The sequence below is a fragment of the Halichoeres trimaculatus genome, unplaced genomic scaffold, assembly GCF_033239565.1.
Source record: "Halichoeres trimaculatus isolate MK-OKI-2021-1 unplaced genomic scaffold, fHalTri1.1 fHalTri1_scaffold_15, whole genome shotgun sequence".
NCBI classification, from domain to species: Eukaryota; Metazoa; Chordata; class Actinopteri; order Labriformes; family Labridae; genus Halichoeres; species Halichoeres trimaculatus.
This window is the reverse complement of record NW_027437193.1, coordinates 21,998,981-22,021,482: the sequence shown is the minus strand read 5'-3', so window position 1 is coordinate 22,021,482 and position 22,502 is coordinate 21,998,981. Positions and strand designations below refer to the sequence as shown.

Genomic DNA, 22,502 nt, shown 5'->3' with positions numbered 1-22,502 from the left:
AAGCATTACCAGCATTACCACTAGTTTCTGACATCTTAATAATTATATACATTTGAATCATATATTTGAAAGTAGTAATGCACCTTCCTAATGACCAAGCTGGTGACTGTGTGGAGTCAGTCTTTATCTCCTATTGAACTCCCATGCAGTTCACTTCACCACTCTTCATTTACACAGCTCCTTGAGTGTGGCCACAGATCCCAGTATATCCATTACAAAATGCCATGTGCCTGATCGATGGAGAGCCTTTGGTGCCTTGCAGTGATTCTTACCCCGTTCAATCAGGTTCAATCGCTGTCAGAATCAATTGGTCGGCAAACAGAAGCAGATCCATGTCAACGCTTTGAAAAGTCTGACATCTTTAAAAATCAATCTAACAACTAATATGGCCTTTGTCTACACAGATCATTTAAAGGTTTTAGAATAAGTTATGAAAAGTCACAACGCCTCTAAACACATTTTTGTTATGAGGGAAGAAACAGAAAACAGCCAAACTGCACAATAAATTAAAACTCCAGGAGCTTAAGTCTGAATACTTGGTTTAACCCAAGTTGAAAGCATTTTAATGCTTTGAAATATTATAATCTATGGACACTTATTTTGTCAGATTCACCAGATGAAAGACAGAAGGAAGAAAAACAAACACTGCTTTCTCTCTATGCTCTGACCTCAGTGGACAACAAATGAAAGCTGCCCTCTGCTGCCCCCTTGTGGTAAGGGTACATATGTTACCGACTGCACACGTGCAGTGAAAAGCTCAATTAACTGCGAGACAAACTATTGTCATACGAGAGAGGTCAGACAAGACATGCATCACTTCCACTCCTATTATATTTCATTTGAAGACTCAATACTCTGCAGACCGATCAGTTATCCCAATAATTGCTCAGATAGTTCAGCTCTTCACTGTGTGATAAAGACTTTATCTCACATTAGAGGAAAATTGTAGACTTATATTAGTGATGGGGACTCTGACTGTCTGTCCTACAGTTTAAAGGCTTCACATTTTGTTCTAATTTATGAAAAAGCAATCAAAGAAGCATTGAGGAGGGCATGAGGTGGCCTGTATATTACATGTTAACTGCCCCACTGCAGAGGTGTCACATTCACCATGATACTGAGAGTGAGCAAGATTGCTCTTTAATTACTGAAGCAATAAATAAAACCTCTCAGCTCATGATATTAATCTGATGATTAAACACAAAGAGTATCATTAATGAGTTGGAAAACGCAATCTAAGTTCCTCTGACCTTACCATTTTGACCCTGTCAGCTGAGTTTATCCCTCCTTCTGTCCTGGCGCAGGAAACAGGAACCACAGGTGCTGTCAAGCTGTCTGAACACACACGAGGGAGACTAACTGATGTCTTCATCCCTGACCGCGGCCCTCCCAGACTGCTGTTATTGTTGGAGGAGAAGTTAGCCTTCAGCTCACCAGGCTGGGCGAGTCCTTGTCCCTTGGTGTGTCCCTGTAAGGTCTGGCTGTTGACCACCATTGGTCTGACTGTAGCCATGTTAGCTTGCCGTACATGCCGCTCCTCCACAGTGCTGGAGGGTAGGCTCTCCGCCTCCCTGAAGAAGCGGTCGTAGCGGTCGAGGTATGGGGGTCTCTCTGGTAGAAGGTAATAGTGTGTGTTACTGACTTTACGTCCGTCTCGTACTATAGGGAGGATACAGGGCCCTTTGCTCGGGGCGTCCTTTCCCTGGGCCTGGGCCTGGATGACTTTGGGTGCAGCATATTTAGGATCTGAGGCAAAGCTGTGTGTGGTGGGCATGAGTTTACCCGGGGAGCTGGAGAGGTAGGAGCCGTAGGTGTGTGAGGAGGAGCAGGAGGTAGTGGGGCTGACAGAGTAAACTCTTTGCTGGGGGGAGCCCACCACCAGGGCCATGGGGCTGGGAGTCCTTGACCCTGGCTGGGACAGAGGCTCTCTGGGTGGAATCTGAGGTGGTCGTTCCTGGCCTGAACCTTCATCTGACATGTCACCTGGTGTAGGTGACAGAGAGAGATCCCTCGACCAGCGAGAAGAGGAGTAGTCGCCTCTCTTTATGGGGCGAGGGGGGATGGGGACACGTGGAGGGATCTGAGGTCTGTCCTCATTTGGGGAAAGGACAGACTGCTGGGGTCCCTCCTCAGTCTGTGGAGTTTCTGGGCATGAAGCTGAGGTCTGGTACGGTGCAGCACTTCCTGTCGGTACGTTGAGCCTCCTCATGCACTCCTGTTGCAGCTCTTGAAAGATCTCTGCTGACTGGGAGAAGGAGGAGGACACGTTCTGGATCTGTTTGCTGGGCAGGAAGAGGTTGTCCTCGAGTCCTGGTCTGTCCGAGCCCCTTAAAACCACAGCCTCACCCTCTACTTTCTGTGGAGCAGAGGGAGCCTCATCAGTCTGCTCCCCTTCGTACTGATGCTCTGTGCTGTTGATGGAGCTCACCTTTGAGGAGGAAGAAGATCACACCTGATCATCACTCTCAATTCTGATTAAATGACATGAAACTCCATCAACAATGTGCTTTATCATCTCTTTACATACCTCCATGTCGTCTTCATCTTGAGCTACATCATCATATGCAGGGGGTGGGGGTAAAGGTCGGGCATCCCAGTCTACCACTGGTGTTGGGTGAAGGGGGCGGGGCAGAGATCTAGAGGGACTCTGGGGCGGAGTTCGGTCCAGGATGTTCTCTGCTTCCAAAGCGAGACGAGCGAGGGAAGGAATCTGAACTTCCACAACAGGGGAGGGGGAGGGTGTGGGTGAGGGGAACTCTTCCCCAAAGTCAATAAGAGACACCTCACTGTGGGTGTTGTAGCCCGAGCCTGAAGTCCGGCCGCCCCCCTGTTTGGAGGCAGAGACCCATTCAGCAGGTTTGAGTTTTAAGCCTTTGACAGAACCCGTTTTCCGAAGTGATAATCTCTTAAGTCCAGCTGAAGTCAGATCCTCATCATCGTTTACTGGATCATAACAAGGCTCTGGAGACAAAACACAAAACATATTTATCAATTTACAGGCATAACAAACAATTTAAAGATACTTATGCACATTTAAATCACGGCACATCACAAAATCAACGACACGCTCCATTCAAAAAAGCCACCAGAGTCAAATTAGTCACAACAAGGACACTGCACGCCTGTTAGAGGAACACAAAGGTGAAAAGATGGAGAAACAATGGTGTTGAGGAGAGAAATCAAAGGAGACAATAGGACCACTGCAAAGATAGGCGGAGGAAAATCAAAATAATCATGGATGTACCTTTGAGGAGTGGAGCAAGGAGGGAACAAAGAGGGCAGGAGCAATGTGTGAGGAGCTGCTGAGGGAAACCAGACTTACTCTTGATAAACACGGCTGGCTGAGGAGGCCGGGGAGGAGGCTCCTCTGGAAATATAAAAGCAATTACAGCAGCCGCAAAGGAGAAATGGAAGGGAGAAACGACAGCAGCAAAGAAAGATTAGTGGGGTTAAGCAGGAAGAAAACTGTACATGAAGGCTTTGCCGGAAAGTGATAAGAAAAATTAGAGCAAGCTATTTGGCCAAGTTCTGAAGACATGCACTGCCATAACCTGTAAATACTGAACCTAGAGCTGCCTGAGATGTAAATATAGATTAAATAAAGCTGCTTCGTTTTTTTAATTTTAAGATCAATTTTTTTTTTTAATGAGTAGCTGAAAGAGAAAATTATTGAAGGGCGTCTCAGAATGGGTAAAACTAGGCAGCAACTTTACATAACTTTCAAGTATTTTACAAATTATCCTGTACATAAAAGGCTTACCAGCTTTACACTTTTCATGTTAAGCAGTACAGAAGTGTAATTTTTTTTAAAAAGGAAAAAATGTATCTGTGGGATACATTTGACATAAAAATAATAATTACAAAACAGGAAACCCAGCAAGCCTTTCAGAGTACAGCTTTGTTTTATTACACCACACTGGTGAAGCTACTCCTCTTCGCTGAATGTTTTCAGTCAAGTTTCAGTCCTTGGTACATTTTTGCGTGGGATAAGTTTTCATTAGGGGCCCTTTCACTCACTTCTAGCTCGTCCTGGGAGCTGCGTGGGCCGCGCAGCACTGAGGTCAGCACTAAGGACATCTGGAGGGTCCATGGGATTCCCGAGGTACAGGCTTGAGGGAGGAGAAGGACAGACTTAATTACAGTTAATGTCAAAATACCAAATTAAATTAACCCTGCTTTCAAAATGTTGCAAACAGTAGATACATATTTATAATGACTTGCTACTGCCATCTTTTGGAGAGGGTCTATTAATGCAACTCTGTGCAAACTTTACAGTTAAACTTTGACCATCAGACTCAACCATCCTATTTATGATGTCATCTCAAAGGCCTTTATCAGGCATTAATCCTAAAAAACGCAACACGTAATAAAAAAACCAGGTCCTTACTCGTCAATCCTGTCAGGGAAGCCCCAGCAGCGGTGAGGGTTGGAGTCTCCGTGTCCTGTGTGGATGAAGCTGTTCTTGAGCGGTCTGCTGATGTCGTGAGCTGACAAACCTGCAACTGATGTCACTACGTTTCTGGGAAACTGTCCCACCTTAAGGGTTCGCTTGTTTTGACCTCGCCACCAGTAGTTCTCAGCCCTGAAGAGGAGGAAACACAGGAAATAAAACAGCAACTTTCAACACTGGGTAGCATACGGAGACATCTGCATGTTGTTAAAATGCTCTACAACTCTACAAGTAAGGGAAATAATTACAATTACTTGCGTTTATATAAAAATATAAATTTGTTTATTTTAAGGAGATTATAAAGAAGCACAAATGTCAAAATACCCACAAGAAAAACTAGAGACTAGTGATGTCCAATAACCACAGAAATAAAAGTTTTTTTTTTTTTATTCAAACAGCATTAATCAGCGATGAAGCAGGCAGATAGTTTTTTTGAACACTTCATAAAGTTTGCATAAGTTTGAAGAAGCTGAAGAGGACTCACCTCCCCTCAATGATGGTGATGACATCATTGATCTGAATGTGGAGCTTGTCTGGCTCATCAAAGTCCTGCAGAGCACACATGTCTGTGGGCATGGTCTGAAAAACACACACAGACACAGAAACTCAAGTTAGAATGGGGTAAAGTTAAAGTAAAAGACTTTAAACTGAGGGCATTAGCAGTTTGCATTTGAGCTCCACTAGGTGGGGCTAATACTCCAGTTTCCAACAGCCACACTAGAATTTGTGTATCTAATCAAGGCTCTTGACCCCAGTGAATAAGAATGAGAAAAAAGAGCTAAGTAACACACTCATTTTCTAGGTTATACATCCCAAACCTCAAGTCCCCCAAGCTCTTGTACCTCCAGCAGGAACTCCCGCAGGGCTACAAATGTGGGCCTATCGTCTGGTTTCTGAGCCCAGCACTGCAGCATGACGTTATAGATGTCCTGTGGGCAGTCTTCAGGCTTTGGGAGGCGCTCACCTTCTTTATCAATCTTGTGCAAGATCTGCCACAAATTTGACCAAAGAAAAGAGAAAACTGAACAACTTATCAGAGTAACTGTGAAAACGTGTGTTTCTTCAGCTCACATTTTTTTCCTGAAAGATTTTGAATTATTTCTCGCTCCGTGTATACCTGACTCCCGTTGAGGCCCAGCCAAGGTTCCTGGCCATGTGTGAACATCTCCCAGAGAGTGACTCCAAACATCCACGTGTCTGTTGCGTGGGAGAAAGTTCTGGTTTTCAGACTCTCTGGAGCACACCTGTAGCAAGACAATAAACCAACGCACTCACATCAGATGAAAAATATTAAGCCACCGGTTATTATTCTTACTTTGGGCTTAGAAAAATCCCTATAAACCTATTTTTGAAACCTATAACTGAACAATGCCTGCATGTTAATAGAGACTAGATAAGAAAGAACTGCTGTATAGTTTTACACGCTCAACTACCAAAAAAGAAAACAGCAAGCATTCCTTCATAAGAATTATCAGCATGGCTGGTATGCAGCTGTGACTGATCGCATTTCTCTGTGGAATCTATCAGCAATAAAATAAATCTGTTCCCACATGACCCTTAAAACCACACATATCCATCATTGGATTACATCCCAGTACAGCTGTGCTTTTATTGTGTTGCTCGCAGTCCACCCACCACGCAAAGGGGACCTTTCGGTGCTCCTGCATGACGTAGTGCTCGTCGTTGTTGGGCAGCGCCCTCATCAGACCAAAGTCACCGATCTTTACTCTGTGAGCAGAGGCCAGCAGGATGTTCCTACAGGGAGAGGGGAGTCAGGTGTTATGTCGTTTTTTATTTTCACCAAATAAACATGCTTATGTCATAGTTCAGCATGACTTCAGACTAGCACTCATTATTTATTACATAACCTTTTTTAATACTGCACTTCTGGAGAGTAGAAAGTCCAGGAGCGGCTGTTGGAAGTATTTATTCTTAGACCTACAATTTCAAAATTACAGTTTGATTTAGAAATGAAAAAGCAGAATGCTGTTAACCTTAAGGTCTGGTCAGGTGATAAGCTATGTGAAGGCCTTTGACAAAAATAATTATGATTTTCATATTAGATTAAATGTGTTTGATTGATTTTTATAATCAAGCCTGATGTGTTATATAAAAAAATGTGCTGAGGAAATTAAATCTGGTCGCAGTGTGTTTATAAACCTGAGTGTGCAATTAAATAAAACAGAAACAGCCAAAGTTTATATCGTAAAGCATGAACAACTTTCCATATGTGATACTACAACCTAAGCCTGTGATCCACACAGTCAAAGCAGCCTCAGCACGTAGTCTCAGGACAGGTTTCAATTAGAGGTGTCAAAAAGATCTGGGGTCTTTGAAACCAAGGTCCAGCCTGTCAAACCACAGCTTGAGAACAGCGTGTCACAGCAGCATGCAGTCACAGCAGTAAGTGGAAAAATGACTCATTTTTACCAGCCATGAAGAGTTTTCTCAAGCATCTACACGGTGTCAACAATAAAAGTAAAAGTAATGAATTTAGGCAACACCGAGACCACCCAGTACAGCCAGCCAGCCGATGACTCATGCTGCTCACTGGCCAAATGTTTCTGTAATGGCCTGTAAATTTCTGGGCTGAGGGGAAGGAGAGGCTGTGAATAATTTAACACACCAATAAAAACCCAGAAGAAAAAACAAGATACATAGAAAGTGTAAATAATGCATTAAATTTAAAAAAATATGCCTCAACACTTTTGAAGCAGTTACTTTTTTTTAATAGTGCTCTGCCTCTTACCGAGCTGCAAGATCTCTATGAATGAACCTCCTCTGCTCCAAGTAGGCCATGCCACAGGCCACCTGCACAGCGTACTGACACAGAGTGTGGATCAACACCGGACCCTGTGGACGGACGCAGCGCAGACGCTCCAGAAGAGAACCCAGAGGAGCCAGTTCAGTCACCTTTATAACAGGGAGAGATGAGAAGAGGGAGAGAAAGACAATGAGAAGAGGAATGATGGAGTATTGGTTGAAGAATGGATCATTTTATGAGGCTGCAAAAGTAAAGAAGCAGGAGTTGAAGAAAAAAAAGGAGTGTGTGATAATAGTATGCTCCTTTTGAGACTGGCAATAAGATTAAATATGCCAGGAGAATTTCCTGGAAAAATTATGGTAGTTATATGACACCAATACCAGTGTCAGAAATGCATCTGATGCAACTTAAATACACAAATGGGCATTGTAAAAAAAACTGTGAGTCGGACAATGCACCAATCAAGTTGACGATTTGTCTTTTCTATAAACAGTAGCCTGCAGAGACACCACTCACAAGTACTGTTTCAAAGCAGCAAAGAAAAAAAGCTGCAAACTGTGAACGTGTGACAAATTTTCAACTGTATATAGTCAGCTCACTTAAAGACTAAAATGAGCGTTAAAGTACAATAAAGACACAGTTCAAGGATGGATTATTTTCTGATATTTTTCTTGATTTCTAAACAATTAATATTTAAATTCATGTTCACACAGTGTTTCTTTTTCATTTTATAAGAAAGTGCATTCCACATGTTGACATATTTCAGTGGTTGAGCCAGAGATTTGGTCTCATTTACATTTCTGCACTGTATTTTATGTGAGATCCATAGACAAGAGGATTCATATTTATTTTTCATTTTATTGTTCATAATAGGCCTGTTGTTCTGCAGTGCTTTGTTCCTTTCCCTGATTTTATTTAAGGTAATTAATAATAATTTTATTACAGGTCCATAACGCCTAAAGTTAAATCAATGAGTCAATATTGTACTGTGATTGTAATAGTAAAATAAAGGTATATGTTATTCGTAAACATGACATGTAGGCCTGGCAAACAGGAAAAAATTGTTTGTATGTTACACTTTCCTTTGTTGTGTTGGTCATACTAAAGAACGGTTTATTACTTGTGTTCAGTAAATAATGTAGAAGATAAACATAACCCCCCAAATAATCGCATGCTAAATCGCAATCGCAATATCGGTGAAAAGAATCGCAATTAGATTATTTTCCAAAATCGTTCAGCCCTAGTGACGACTGTTTATTTTTACATACAGAGCAGATAGTAAAGCCTACAGATGTTAAATATAATCAAGAACATGTATTTTAGAAAACAGGTATCAGAGGGTTACATGGTTTTTGTCACAAGTGAGGTTTATGTTTTTCAGGATATGAAAAAAAAATATACAGAGCAAACAAGACTAAAATGTTTAAGCTACAATTCCCTCCCTATCACTTCAGTCATAATAGAGGCTTCAACAAGCATGACTTGATTTAAAAAACGGTAAGGTCACAAAGCAGGGTAACCGCTCCCTAACATGACTGAAACTAAGTCAGAAGAAAAACCACGAGTAGGTATGAAACTGAAAAAATTACACATGTGCATTTATATGCCTGTACATGTTTATCTGTCCTCCCTTGTGTGTGCGTTTCTGTGTGTGCACTACCATCTTCATAGGGTGTGTGAGCACCACACCGTAGAGGCGAATGAGGTTCTGGTGATCCAGGGAGTGCATGGCGTTAACCTCACAGATAAAGTCCTCCAGAGCGTCAGGCTGACTGAGCACGTCTGTCTTCAGACACTTTACAGCTACATTCAGCTGTAAACAAAGACAGAGATGAGCAAAGTACAGAGTGCACATATTTACACACTTAAAGAAAAACAAAACAAAAAAAACACTTTTTTTTCACTTTTTTTAACGCCCAGTTCTTTTTCTGACACATTTTTTGACCAACAAGATTTATATATTTTTTAAGAAAACTGGAGAAGATAAAAGTGTATGTATCCTCACCACCTTTCCTGCAGGTGTCAGCCACTCCCCCCTCTTCACTACTCCAAAGGATCCGTCCCCTAGCTTCTCAAACAGTGTCAGATCTTTCTCTGGGATGAGGCAGGTCAGAGCCTGCTGCTGCCCATCAAGAGGAACTCCACCACCAGGCTGAGCAGAGAGGACTCCCTCCTCCAGACCCAGAGGAGGCGTTGGAGACAGCTTACGAAAGGAGGACGCTGGCTGACCCTGCTGGGGGAAATCTCCTCCATCGGGGCGTTTACCGCTGAACACCTGGAGAAAAAGACAGAAAAAGGAACAGGATTAAACTAACTGTGCATTGGGGTATGGGTGGTCTGCCACATTTCCACATTGACATTGTACGCTGGGATCAAAGTTCTCATATCTCTAACCCATCATTCAAGATGGCATTGGAGGTGAAATGGAAGGTAAACAGTGGCCATGTGTGACGACAGAGTCTTAGGGGTGGATCAGCTGTATGTGTGAGCCCAGGTGTGTGTATGTCAAATTGTGTTTTGGTACCTTGCCTCTAACACTTAAGCATAACATCTACATCACAATGCAATGTGGATTTACTCACTGAAACACTAAAACCACTGTTGTAGAGTTGAATTAGTCAGTACACAGGTGTAGTAATGGCGTAACTTCATTATTGGACTGTTGAGGAATTTCAACGCGTAAGGAGCTTGTGTATCTTCAAAAAAATGTATCAACAAAACCTAAATGTTAAATGTTCTTATCCCTTTTAACTTCAGACATACATAAAAATCTTAGGCTGATGTTTTAACAGTATTATTGTTGTGTTCTACCATTTGTATCTATAATTTTATTTCTTGTACTGATGCTTCCTTTTGATTTCTAACAGTTTACTGTTTTAATTTCTTTTTTGAAATGAGTATTTCACAAATGATTTGTAATTGTTTGCCAAATATTTGGCAAAATGTGTGTATGACAGGAGCCATATAACCGAAGTACAGTAAAGTCAAGAGTACATCAAAATAATATTTTGGAAAAAAGGAGTCTTTCAAAATATGTGGTAAGTAAGGGCCAAGTTTCATTAGAGGTAGGGTCTGTAGGATTTCCCTTAAAAAACAGAACATCAGCTTTTACAGGAATAATCCTGCTCCATAATCTCCTGTGGGGCTCTAAACATGTGTGTCAGTGTCTCTGTCTGCCTCAAACCTCCCCTCAGCCTGTATGTTGATGTTTTTGATGTTTGGGAACATTTCTGGGTGTAGAGCAGATGTGGCGACCTCAGCCAATCACAGCCTGCCCAGTGCGCAAGTGACTTTGCATGTTGACAAAGAAGCTGTCATGAGCAGCTACGATAGTGGATCCAGCACAAAAAAAGGAAAACACAACCAAAGTGAAACACAACGTTGACTTTCTGATATGCGTCAAATACCTGTGATTAGCTTACATACTAAGTCTGATGCACGGCTTTAGAGTCTCACCCACGTAGAAACGTGATGCTACAGGTGGCTGCTTGGCTAGCGACTGTGTTTATGTAGCATTGATCAGAGGCAGTGGGTGTGGGCTGCTGCTGGCTCTGAGCCAAGGAGGAGGAGCATAGTTTGAATGTTGTGTTTACTTACAAGTAACGAAAATTCCAGCAGCTACCTTTAAAGACAACTTTTTTTCACCCCTTTTATTTTTCTTCTATCATACAATCCACAGCTTTTCTTTAGTTCGTCTTATTTGACCACATTTCGTTTGATATTTCGTTAATGACAACAATCAGTTCATTTGGTGCACCAAAACATGAGATACAGTCAATTACAACAAACTGGTTTGGGATTACAAGGTCTCATTTCAGTTTAATCACCCTGTCACAGTCTCAGCCTCAGTCTCAGCCTCAGCCTCTGTCTCCAGCCTAATCAGCCTGACTCCACTCACCTGTGCTCCTGCTCACACCTGCACCTCATCTGCTGCCATCAGGCCACCTATATAAACCCCAGCTCCACACACAGTCATTGTCAGACTGTCTTCGCAATCACGCTGAGAACTTCAGACCTGTCTTCGGACTGCTTACCTGTTGCCTACAAGTTTCGTCCCAGTTTCTGCCTGTTACGCCTGACCCTCGGCCTGACTACAAGGTATCGACTAAAGCTTCTGTTCGTCACTCACCTGTCTGCCTGAGTCCCCGGCTGTCGATCCTGCTTCTGTCTCGGACGCCGAGTTCTGCCTGTCCTGATCCGTGTTGGTCTACCTGGTACCTGATCCCTGCCTGTCTTCGACTCTGAGTATCGCCTGAATCCTTCTCCGTGCTGGTCTGCCTGGTTACTGAACCCCCGCCGGCCTTCTACTACGTGAGCCTTTGCCTGTACGTCTCCTGTGTGGCTCAGTCAGGAGAACGCTCGTCTAGAGATCCTGTGGTCACGGGTTCAATCCCCGCTCAAGCCGCAACTCCCTGCATTCAAAGACTGTCTGAGCCTTTGTCCCAAATGTCTCCTGTGTGGCTCTACTGAAGAGACACTCACCCTTCATTCCTAAGTGTGCGGATTCAAACCCTGCTCTGAACTGTGCCTTTAAGTTTCTGCCAATAAAGACTGTTCATTGTTTATCACCAACTACTTGCTTCTGGGTCCTAAATACAAACGTGTCACACCCACCATTACTAGTTAATGGGCTATCTGCCCACTTACATTGCACTGAGACTCTGAGCAGCAGAGAGAGGGAGGAGATGGGGGAAAAACAGAAGACTCTTATTATATGTAACTCTTTTGAATCCTTCTTTTAGGCTGGCAGAAAACAAACTTCCACTTTGTCTCTGTCCCCTGTGCCCTGTTTGACTTTTTACACTCATCTTAGACTGAGCAGTAGATGAGACATAACAGCAACATCAGTCAGTGGTTGGAGACATTACCCAGCAGTTTCAGAGCTAGCAATGTGTTGCAGAAATGAGACACGTTAAGACCAAGTTCCAGCAGTTAGAGGGGGATCCCCACATCTAAGAGAAATCCTCATTAGACTAATATCCAGGACATGAGAAGCTGCCTCATTAAGCATTACAGAAATAACCACAGGCAAAATGTGTTCAGAGCACCATTTGGCTAATGTAACATATGCACTTTAAATAAATGCACAGCACATATGGTGTAATGTTAAACTGGTAATGATGTGGGTAAGCAGCTTTAAGTATGAACCAAAACACATTCACACACTGGTACAACACACTTATCAGTACAGGAGACTTCCTGAGAGAGAAGGAGACTGAGAGGGAGAGATTTCCTACATGCTGACTTAAACGCTGACAGCAGAAAAGCAATGACTTAGCGTTTAGGAAGTGCCCATTAAGAAACATAATTAGATTTAGAGACCTGAATGTTTCTCTGTGCTTCGATATGTGTGTTTGTGTGTGTGTGTGTGTGTGTGTGTATGAGCATGTGCTTATGAATGAAGATGGTGTGTGTGTGTGTGTGTGTGTGTGTGTGTGTGTGTGTGTGTGTGTGTGTGTGTGTGTGTGTGTGTGTGTTTGTGTGTGTGTGTGTGTGTGTGTGTGTGTAGACAATTATTTTTAGTTAGGTCCAGAAGAAAACCATTTACTGAAATAGGAACCCAAAAACTTGTGCTGCTGACTATTTGTGTAGAAGATTGTATTAAACTACATGTAAACTGACATACCTACAGAAACCAGTTCTTATATAAAATGACATTTGAATATCCTTTTAAGTGTGTTTCTTCTTCATTATTACTTCTATCCATCCATCCATTTTCTATACCGCTTATCCTGTTCAGGGTCGTGGGTGGCTGGAGCCTATCATAGGTGTCATTGGGCATGAGGTAGGGTACACCCTGGACTGGTCGCCAGTCAATCGCAGGGCAGGGCTAACACATAGAGACAGACAACCACTCACACACACACTCACACCTACGGAAAATTTGGAGTAACCAATTAACCTGGTGAGTGTTTTTGGACTGTGGGAGGAAGCCGGAGCACCCGGAGAGAACCCACACATGCACGGGGAGAACATGCAAACTCCACACAGAAAGGCCCACCAGGGATTTGAACCAGTGACCTTCTTGCTGTGAGGCTGCAGCGCTAACCGTTGCGCCACTGTGCAGCCTCATTATTACTCCTAGCTTAAGTAAATTAGCTTTATATATGAAAATGCAGCTTTAAAATGTAAACACTATTTGCTGACACTTTTTGCTCACATTGTGCTAGCACAGGGGTCTCCAACAGGTAGCGCCCAATAGGCCCCAAATAAGCCCCTTGCCAAGCAAATAGGAAATGTAAAAAATTAAAAAAATATGGAGGAAAATACATATATTGAGGCAAACTCTATCAACACACACTCACAAACACACACACATCAGCCAATCATGTTCATATTCATGACTCCATTACCTATTCTAATGAACAGTAGTCGGTGTGTGGACCCAGAAGCCAGCACCTTTTGTAATGAAACTCAAAATGTGAACGGGATTATCGTTACAAATTTGGATCCTATTTTACTGTTTTATGAAACTAGTGTACTATTAGGAGATAGACAACAAAACAAAAAAACAAAACAAAACAAAAATAAAACAGACAAATAACAAGGCCCTGGTCAACAGGACGCAGCGCTAAACATAATATTTAATGTAAGCCTATAATAAGATCCTTAATATGTAACCAGCAAAAATAAACAAATAAAAAAACAAGGGGTCTAGAAGTAGCTTGGGACTTGTTTTACTGTTTGAAAGCAGCTCTCATCCTAAAAAAGTTGTAGACCCCTGAGCTAGCTTCAACCAACATAACTCTTTTGAAGTTGTGTGCTCTCAGCCAAAAAGATCTGTCCAAGCTCTTGATAGCTCAAAATAAAGCTGCAAGACTGGCTCCGGCCCATCAGTTGGGCATGAGACTGAGTACAGAGAGTGTTAGAGTCTCATTGCTCAGAGAAGACACGAGGTTGAGATGCAATCATAAGATTTTCTTTTTGAGTACATGTTTGACAAAGAAAGCAACCACAGTGATTGTACTCACAAATAAAGTGAGAGACCAACATGGTTACAGCAGGCTGTTTGGTTATCTTGTTGACCAAAGAGTAAAGACTGATGAGGTTTGCAGATAGAGACAAAGATAAAGACATAGAAAAAAGGTGATTTGGTAGATGGGTTGAATTAGTCGTGAAACTGATGGTGGTAGATCAATTTGTATGTAAACGTGCTAAATAACTTAACCTGGCACTGCTTGTTCCATCCAGATAAAGTGGGATCATCTGAAAAGGCCTTTCTCATACTATTTTTGGAGAAACCGCTGATTGTGTTCAACAAAATGTACGAAACTGATGTGAACTCATCTTTGGCAAAAAGACAAAGTCAGCGCTTACAAACAGTTTCATTAGTGAAAAAAAGAAAAAGGTGATGATGAATCGTCTGTGTCAAATATTTATGTCTGAGCAGATATAAACAGTAGCGAGCGGTGTGTGGTTTCACATTCATCAGGACCAGACATGACATAATGCTGCAGACCTTTTTAAAAACACCACATCACTGTGGTCACTGTGTGGTTTCAAATAGGAGGCTCCACATTCACAAGATTCTGACTATGGCAGAGGAGCACACACACACACACACACACACACACACACACACACACACACACACACACACACACACACACACACACACACACACACACACACACACACACACACACACACATACACACTCACGGCTGAGGAAGCAGATTATGCTGGCTGAGGATGGTGCCAGAGGTGGAAAGAGACAGGTGTAATTATAGACTGCGAGAACAGTCCAATAGGCACCGCAACTTCCACTGACAACAGCCAAAACACACACACACACACACACACATACACACACACACACACACACACACACACACACACACACACACACACACACACACACACACACACACACACACACACACACACATACAGTATAAGTTGCTCAGTATTCCCTCATTCATTTCATCACCAGCCTCTTTAGTATCAAAGAGAAAACAAAAGGCACATTCTTCAAACACATGGGGTCAATAACTTTAATATTCTGTCTTCAGTTAAAGACATTGAGGAAGTAAAATCAGTAATGTGGCGCTGTCTCTTTAAGAGAGGGACTTAATGCATGGGGGAATACTTCTATGAATGCAGCATGCTCTGCATCTGTGTCACTATCGCTTGTGACTGAGTCTTGTGTGTGTGTGTGTGTGTATGTGTGTGTGTGTAAAAGTGGACGTGCTCATTCTCATGTGAAGGGTCAAGCTGTCTTGCTCTCATGAGGGTTGTTTGCTGCAGATTTTGCTCATCTTTATAAAAGAAGAAAAAAGACGGGATTCAGAGATCACCAAGACCTCTGTAAGCACCACAGGTCTCACTTCACACAACAGTTCTTAAACATATTATTGATTTTAAGGCTGCATGGCTAAAATGAGCTCATTTGATGCTGTTCATGCTCTAGTTTGGGGCTTGAAGGCAAACAGCTGAGCAGGATGACCCCTGAATGCTTAAACAAACACACAATGCACATTTTTATTCTTCATAGCTGTGCCAAAATATCCTGTCAAATCAATAACAGACCCAGAAAGACCTCTCATTTTTAAATGATTGCACATATTAATATGAATGATTATGAATACCAGCTCCCTGCTCCTCTTCTGCATGCAGTCCTTACTCTCTGTGCAGATGTGAAAATAGTTTGGCTGCATAAGTCGCATATTTACAGCCTACTTCCTGCTTTTAGTTATCAAGAGATCATTCAATTTGATGAAGTAGAGATAAAAATGTCTTGAAACACTTTTGGGGTAAATGCCTCTGCAGCTGGATGATGAATTATATTTGGTAAATAAAACCATTTTTAATAAATCCTAGAATCCAAGATTAATAACTCACTCGTGGGTTTTGTAAACACAATAAGGATTTTAACCAGTTACAGTTGCTGTGGAACTTCAGAGCTTTAGATATACCCAAAAATTCTGTTAGCTTTGCCAAAGTCTTATCCCCTAATCATCGTAATTAAACAATGGTGAATGTAATCAAGTTATTTCTTTAGGGGGACAGGACAGTCTCTATGTATGGATTGTTTCTGAATTCTTCTGTTTACATGAAGGAAAACAGACGTCACCATGGAGACATGATGTCAGGCATATCATGTTATAAAATGAAACGCTTTGTGTGTGAATATGAGGGTGTTTTGTGCGTCTCTTTGTCTGTCACCTTGCTCATCCAGGACTTGCGCTTGCACATAGCTTTCCTCCGTTTCACAGCCTCCCACAGTCGTCTCTGGCCTGCAGAAAAGGAGAGAAGAAGAAGAAAGAGAAACACACCGATGGTGAGAGACAAAAGAAAAAGACTGCTGCTTCCATTTCTGATCTCGCATCACACATCTCTGGGAAAAATCACAAATGATGCATTATACTGGAAGTCATTTAAGGTTCTTTAATTGGAAATTACACATACTTCTGAGACATGACAGAGGATAAGGAAACCGTGAGTGCGGAGGAGAGGAGGATGAGAAAACACACTACACAAAAAGGAGAGATGGAAATAAAAAGAAATGAAATGAGAAAATCTGGAGAGCCTGGAGAGCAGCGATCTGAGGAGAGGAGGATGATGTGATGAATATATGAGCAAGAGAAGTGGGTGTAATTAGTCTTAAGCGGCTCGATAGCCGAGGCCCTGAGGGCTCAACTAACTGGATTTATAGCGTTACTGCTGCCAACGCCTTCACACACACACACACACACACGCACGCGCATGCGCATGCGCACGCGCACGCACACGCACACGCACACACACACACACACACACACACACACACACACACACACACACACACACACACACACACACACACACACAGACAATAGACTTGGCTCTGTAGTGTACTACTTGTGACTGTTAAATGATATTAGAGCTTTTAGTGATGACGGATTTTCTGCCTCAGTGTAACAATACACGACCGTTACTGAAGTGCTCCAGGCTAATGCATCGTAGCAGAATACATGTAGAGCAATGAGAATATTAGGACATTCATCATTGAATTTTTAATCTATCTGGGCGTAAAACTAATTAGGGAAAAAGCGGCGTTAGGAAATATTATGTTACTCTTGAGGTTTACTTGATTTAATTTTATCTCATTAGAGAAAAGAAAGGAGGGAACAGAATAATGGGATGTCAGGGATATATCAATCAATTTTTTCACCTTTTGTTACTCTTCTTGATTTTTGCCACAAAGTAATCCCTGCAAATCTGTTACCGCAACTCAAAAAGAGATGACCCAGCTACAGTAAGAGCCGTACGATTAGCTGTTTGTTTTTTATATTCAATCATGAAAGAGATTATCAGTGAATCGGTGCTAGCTGTTGTAATGAAGCTTTGAGCTAAATCTCAACATGCTATCTAGGCTGACATCCTCCTGTCTGCAGGCTTAATGATAACCCAATTACAATTTTTAGAGAGCCATGATAGCACGCCAACATTCACTAATGGGCTCAAGGGTTATGGATGTGTCTGCTTAGATCGACACAACAGCACCAGACAGTGTTAGCGAAAGAGACAGAATCTTGGATATGCATGTATGTTTCTAAGCATTTGGATAAAAAAAATCCAATAGTTCCCGAGACGTTATAATAAAAACTACAGCGGTCAAACTGAAGCTGCTTTACAAGGAAAATGTAGGAGCCCACTCCGGTCATGTTGCTAATGAGTCTGAGTTGAAAAGTAAACATAAAGTAAAAAAGTACAGATTAAGTAATTAACAATTCTCCCTAGGGCCTGTATGGGAAATCAAATGGCTAAATGCACTGAAAAGCTAGGTATTTAAATCACACAAGATATAACAAATTTAAATTTCGAAAGCTTCTCAGTCTTCTAACAGAGCTGTAAGCTTGTGCTTATGATCTTCTGTTTAGTGTATTTTTGTCTTAACCAGGACTGTTTTCAAAATATCAAATAATATGTTTTGGCCTTTGGATTGACTCAACACGTGTTTAAAAGAGAACAAACAGAGTGTATCTTTCCAAAGCTAAACACACACACACACACACACACACACACACACGCACACTTATCCACACACTCTGTTTCTCACCAGGTCGTCCCATGCCGATCTTCTCCAGGTCTTCGTTCTTGACGTAGTCAAAGTGAGACAGCCGCGTGACGTTAAGGTCATCTCGGATCCGCAGGAAGTACTGCTGCAGCTGCACCTCCATCAGCAGCTCCAGCAGCCATTCTGTGCCTTCCTCGCACTGCATGCTACTGCCCAGTTTCTGCAAAACACACAAAGAAAACAGGAAGCTGAGTTTAAAACATTCAACGTTCAATCAACAGTTTTCTCAGCTCAGTGTATAGTTTGATAGGACGTCACTGAGCAACAATCAAACCATTCTTTCCTCTAAAAAAAGAGAGGAACTGAGCTCAGATCCTTTGTGAGCTCACCGCAGAGTGTTTACAGCTGCGCTCTGAAATACCTGCTCACAAGCTCTGACATTTACATCCACATACCAGGAGGTGGTCAGATATACATCTTTTTGTGTTGAACTAAGCAAACACAGTCACACAAAGACCCTGACATCACATCAACATGTGCAGGGAAAAATGTCAAATATAGAGTGGCTTACTCCACTGTGGAGTTATGTAGAAGCCGGCATTTTTGGGCTGGCAGACATCACGACTTTACAACGGGCAGATCTATGAGATTGATGATTCACATCTGGGCTCCAGAAGAGTCAGAGAAGACAAACAAAAGGCCCCTGAACAATCAGACTGTGCCAGATTGTTCTACCACTTGGAGTCATCAATCTTTAGAGCTAAAAACAAAAGCCCGTCTTCAAACGCGCTCTATCACTGTCCTATTACTGGGTGAAAAACCAAACCAGTGCAGACGTGCAAAATGCTGCAATTCCTTGATCAACCTCTTGAGGCTGGCTGCAGAAGTCCAAGAGCCCCTATTAGTGTTTTCAGGCTGATATAATGCGTTTTCCTCGAAAAGTCCATCCCTGATAGGGGAAATAGTGGAAATGCTTAGCCCCGTCTAGCTTCATTTAAGTTTGGATGAGGCAAAGAGATGGGCTCTTAGTCTCTGCTGACAGAAAAATAACAAGTTTTGAAAAAATTTGATGACAGAGATAGCGAGAAGCTCCTCAGAACCAGACCGCTTCTTGAAACAGACTTTAAATAAATTTATGTTGCTAAACAGCATTTTTTTTTGTCAGTGTGTAAGTGGTTTTTTGGAGTAACTGAATCTGGAGGAACAGGAGAATTGGCATTTCCAATAGGACACCTGCTGTAGTTAGGTTTTAAATGAAACCAGTGTGGCATCAGGAAGACTAGGTCTATGTGTCATACAGCCCATTAGTTTTACTGGTTCTTGTCCTTCTGCTACTCTTTAAGTTTTCCACAACACCTGTCTGTGCAACATTTTCCCCACTACCAGACAGGCACCAAATGAGGTTAGATGATAGCTGGCGTGAGCTTATCTGATTCCCCAAAAAGGCACAAAAAAAAAAGAACAACAAAATCTTGGCTGTTGTACCTGGGCCTCAAACCAATAGTTCAAATACACCGAGTGCAGTAGAATAGTTTGCTGAAATAAAGTACAAGTTTCTAATTTGTGGCAACAAATTCAGACTTGAGTTGTCTTTTACTGTAACTGCACTGGTAATGATGAGGAGAAAGAGCAGCCTGAGGAAATTTTTCAATCACATTAGTCAGTCTCTGATAAAGTTCTGATGGGCTGCAGCATAGGGCTGTAAATCCCTTCAGATTGAGGGATAGAAGCAGTAAACACTGTCAGGATAAATCTTCACAGAGCTTCATGCTTGCAGACACGATCCACACAGGTTTTTCTCAGCCTCAATGAGTGTGAACAAGTAAATGAACCTAAAAGACACAATGACAAACATTTCTAATCTACAGAGAGTGACAGGAAGACCTTCAGGGTGGATGCTCAGGGGCGTGGGGGTTGCTCCACCAGGTCATAATTACACTGTGTGAATGAGGAACTTCCTGTGCAGACTGAGCAAAGGTCAGAAGGTCTGAGGGAAAGTGTCACAGAGGTCACTGCTTCCTCTCTGTCAATTAAACTCCTTGATGGGTCTGGTAAGAGGTCACTTCCTATTGCTTCATGACTCTGACCTGAGCAGTAAAAGGTTGTCTTCTTTCTCTCGTTCACACCTACATTGATGCTAAGCTGTTCAAACAAAGCTTGAATGTGAAAATATGCATCTACCGGGCTTCTTCGTGGAAATATTAGTGAGAGCTCCGGTGTTTTCCACGAGTCTCCGATGAGAGGTCTGACTGAGGCTGATCTGCTGGGAGGGCTCAGTCCCCAATGGTTATGCCAGATGTCTGTATCCTCAGACAAATTCACAGCAATGCACATAAAAGTGGGTCAGCTGATATTTCTGTAGCAGCGTCCAAACATGCAGCTTTGGCTCGGGTAGTCAGACGGTGTACCTGTTGTACACTTCAGGAAGCAGGATGAAAAAAGTCAGAGGTTGTGTCTAATAAAAGTAAACGGGGAGTCTTTGATGTAATATGACGACTAAACCAGGTTCAGCAAGTCCCAGCACAAAGACCTTTGAGCTGAGCTTTGTTAAGTTACAGGCTACATGATTGTGGAAGAAAGGATGAGCAAATTGATAAATTTGTGGGCTCCGCCATCTAACAGAGCCACTATTACTCTTACGGCATCTCAGTTAGCTGCTGTCTGCTAGAAAACCACCATCTAAAGCTTCTAATGTGAAGAGTTCTGTTAAGCTTTTCTGTGAGGATGTTTTTAAGAAAATATCTTCTGTTGTACTTGTGTGTTAGCAAAATGTGCTGTCCTATCCACAAGGTGTTTTCTTCGACTCTTCAGCTCAGAGTCTGCTCCTCTCTGGTGGTCAACATGTTGGTGTTACTTCACTGCACAGTGCCAAAGACGCAAGTCAGCTTCCTCTCGGGCCTCTTTCCATGGCAGTGTCAAATCTGAGGTATGAGGGGTCAGGATCAAGGTGCATCAGCCTGAATATCACGTTTCTGCCAACTCTCAAACATATAAATAAATTAAACCTGTATACGTTAGTCTGATGACTGAAATTATCAAGGCACACCTTTACCAAAAGGAAAGGGTGAGATTGGTTTATTATCATTAAACAGAGGATACCTTATCCAGGGTATATGCTGAAATTCTGAGGTTAAATTCAATACCTTTTTAAGACTTTTTTAAAAACCTTTCAAAAAGTCTTAAGACCTTATCGTGACTTAAAACTGTTGTAAGCAACCAGTCTTTGACAGTTGTAGTTTGCATTTTAACATAAATTAGGTAAGCTGAGAAGGAATAAAGTTTGAAAGAATAAATGAAACCAAAGGCAGGTTAATTGACATTCCCATTCCCACAAAAAGTAACAGCTGTTATTCAAGGCTAACTTGCAGAAAATAAAACACGAATTTATTTCAACATTGTCAAAATTTAGGAAATGTGCTTGAGATTGTGTTATTTGCTTTCTATCAGCGTTACATACAGACGACTACTTAACTACTGTACAAAATGAGTTTGTTGTCACATTAGCCTACGGATATGTTGGGCTATCAGCATTACATATAGCCCGCACCTCACAAAATTACAACTTTGCTCGTTGTCAGGTTTCAAACAACAGCGCTACGTAACTGTATTGATAAATACCTTATCTCATTGCGCAGTATCCAGTAAAAAGGTGATTTGAACAACGAAAATTTGTTCCAAAACAACTGAGATCAGGGGAAGCTTTCTCTAAATAGTAAGAATCCAAGATCCCAGGTCCTCAAAAGTCTGAGGAATTTTCTCAGGCGGCTTGAGAAACTCTTATGACCTAGAGAGAGATACTTTGAGATGCTAAAGTTTTTTAAGATCCTCACGCTGGTCTGTGAACGTGTGATGAGCAGAATGAACGTCCAATCCCCAGGTGTGGTTATTTTCAAAGGTTCAGACCCTGAAAACATTTTGGAACCAGATGGACTGTTTCTGTGGCGGATATATGGAACTGTCCGTTTGGCGTGTCAGGTTAGTTTGTAACGGACGCAAGAAGGGAAATAAATATTCATGGATACTTTTGGAGTGAAAGCTTGAATACTTATGAAACTTTATACCTCATGACATTAGGATTAAGACTTTTTAATACTTTTTGGGGGGCTTAATTTTCCCACAACTGATTTATCAACTTTTAATTCTTTTTAAGACCCCGCGGACACCCTGTTATCCTTAACCATATCAAGATTTGTCTTTCGCGATTTCCCATCCACTAACAACCTTTATCTCCTGTGGCTCCCTGACACATGCTTTGCTGAATCCGTCCTGCTGAGCAATCTATTAAAGTG

General features: G+C 42.0%; 1 protein-coding gene across 6 annotated transcripts in view; it reads right to left on the bottom strand.

Moving 5' to 3' along the window:
- The window catches only part of LOC141804627 (activated CDC42 kinase 1-like), a 77,265-nt gene that overhangs the window by 8,831 nt on the left and 45,932 nt on the right, over positions 1–22,502 (bottom strand). For 3 of the 6 annotated variants that reach the window (XM_074689176.1, XM_074689171.1, XM_074689174.1), the window contains 14 exons: positions 18,256–18,433; positions 16,380–16,450; positions 9,220–9,489; positions 8,875–9,027; positions 7,200–7,363; positions 6,086–6,205; positions 5,568–5,694; positions 5,293–5,439; positions 4,935–5,029; positions 4,388–4,582; positions 4,018–4,109; positions 3,323–3,367; positions 2,528–2,961; positions 1,256–2,428 (listed from right to left, as the gene is read on the bottom strand). In XM_074689176.1, coding sequence (XP_074545277.1) covers positions 1,256–2,428; positions 2,528–2,961; positions 3,323–3,367; positions 4,018–4,109; positions 4,388–4,582; positions 4,935–5,029; positions 5,293–5,439; positions 5,568–5,694; positions 6,086–6,205; positions 7,200–7,363; positions 8,875–9,027; positions 9,220–9,489; positions 16,380–16,450; positions 18,256–18,418 — 3,249 coding nt within the window. In that variant the 5' untranslated portion in view covers positions 18,419–18,433. The remainder of the gene's footprint in view (positions 1–1,255; positions 2,429–2,527; positions 2,962–3,322; positions 3,368–4,017; positions 4,110–4,387; positions 4,583–4,934; positions 5,030–5,292; positions 5,440–5,567; positions 5,695–6,085; positions 6,206–7,199; positions 7,364–8,874; positions 9,028–9,219; positions 9,490–16,379; positions 16,451–18,255; positions 18,434–22,502) is intronic. The other 3 variants (XM_074689175.1, XM_074689177.1, XM_074689173.1) reach the window with 2 other exon arrangements.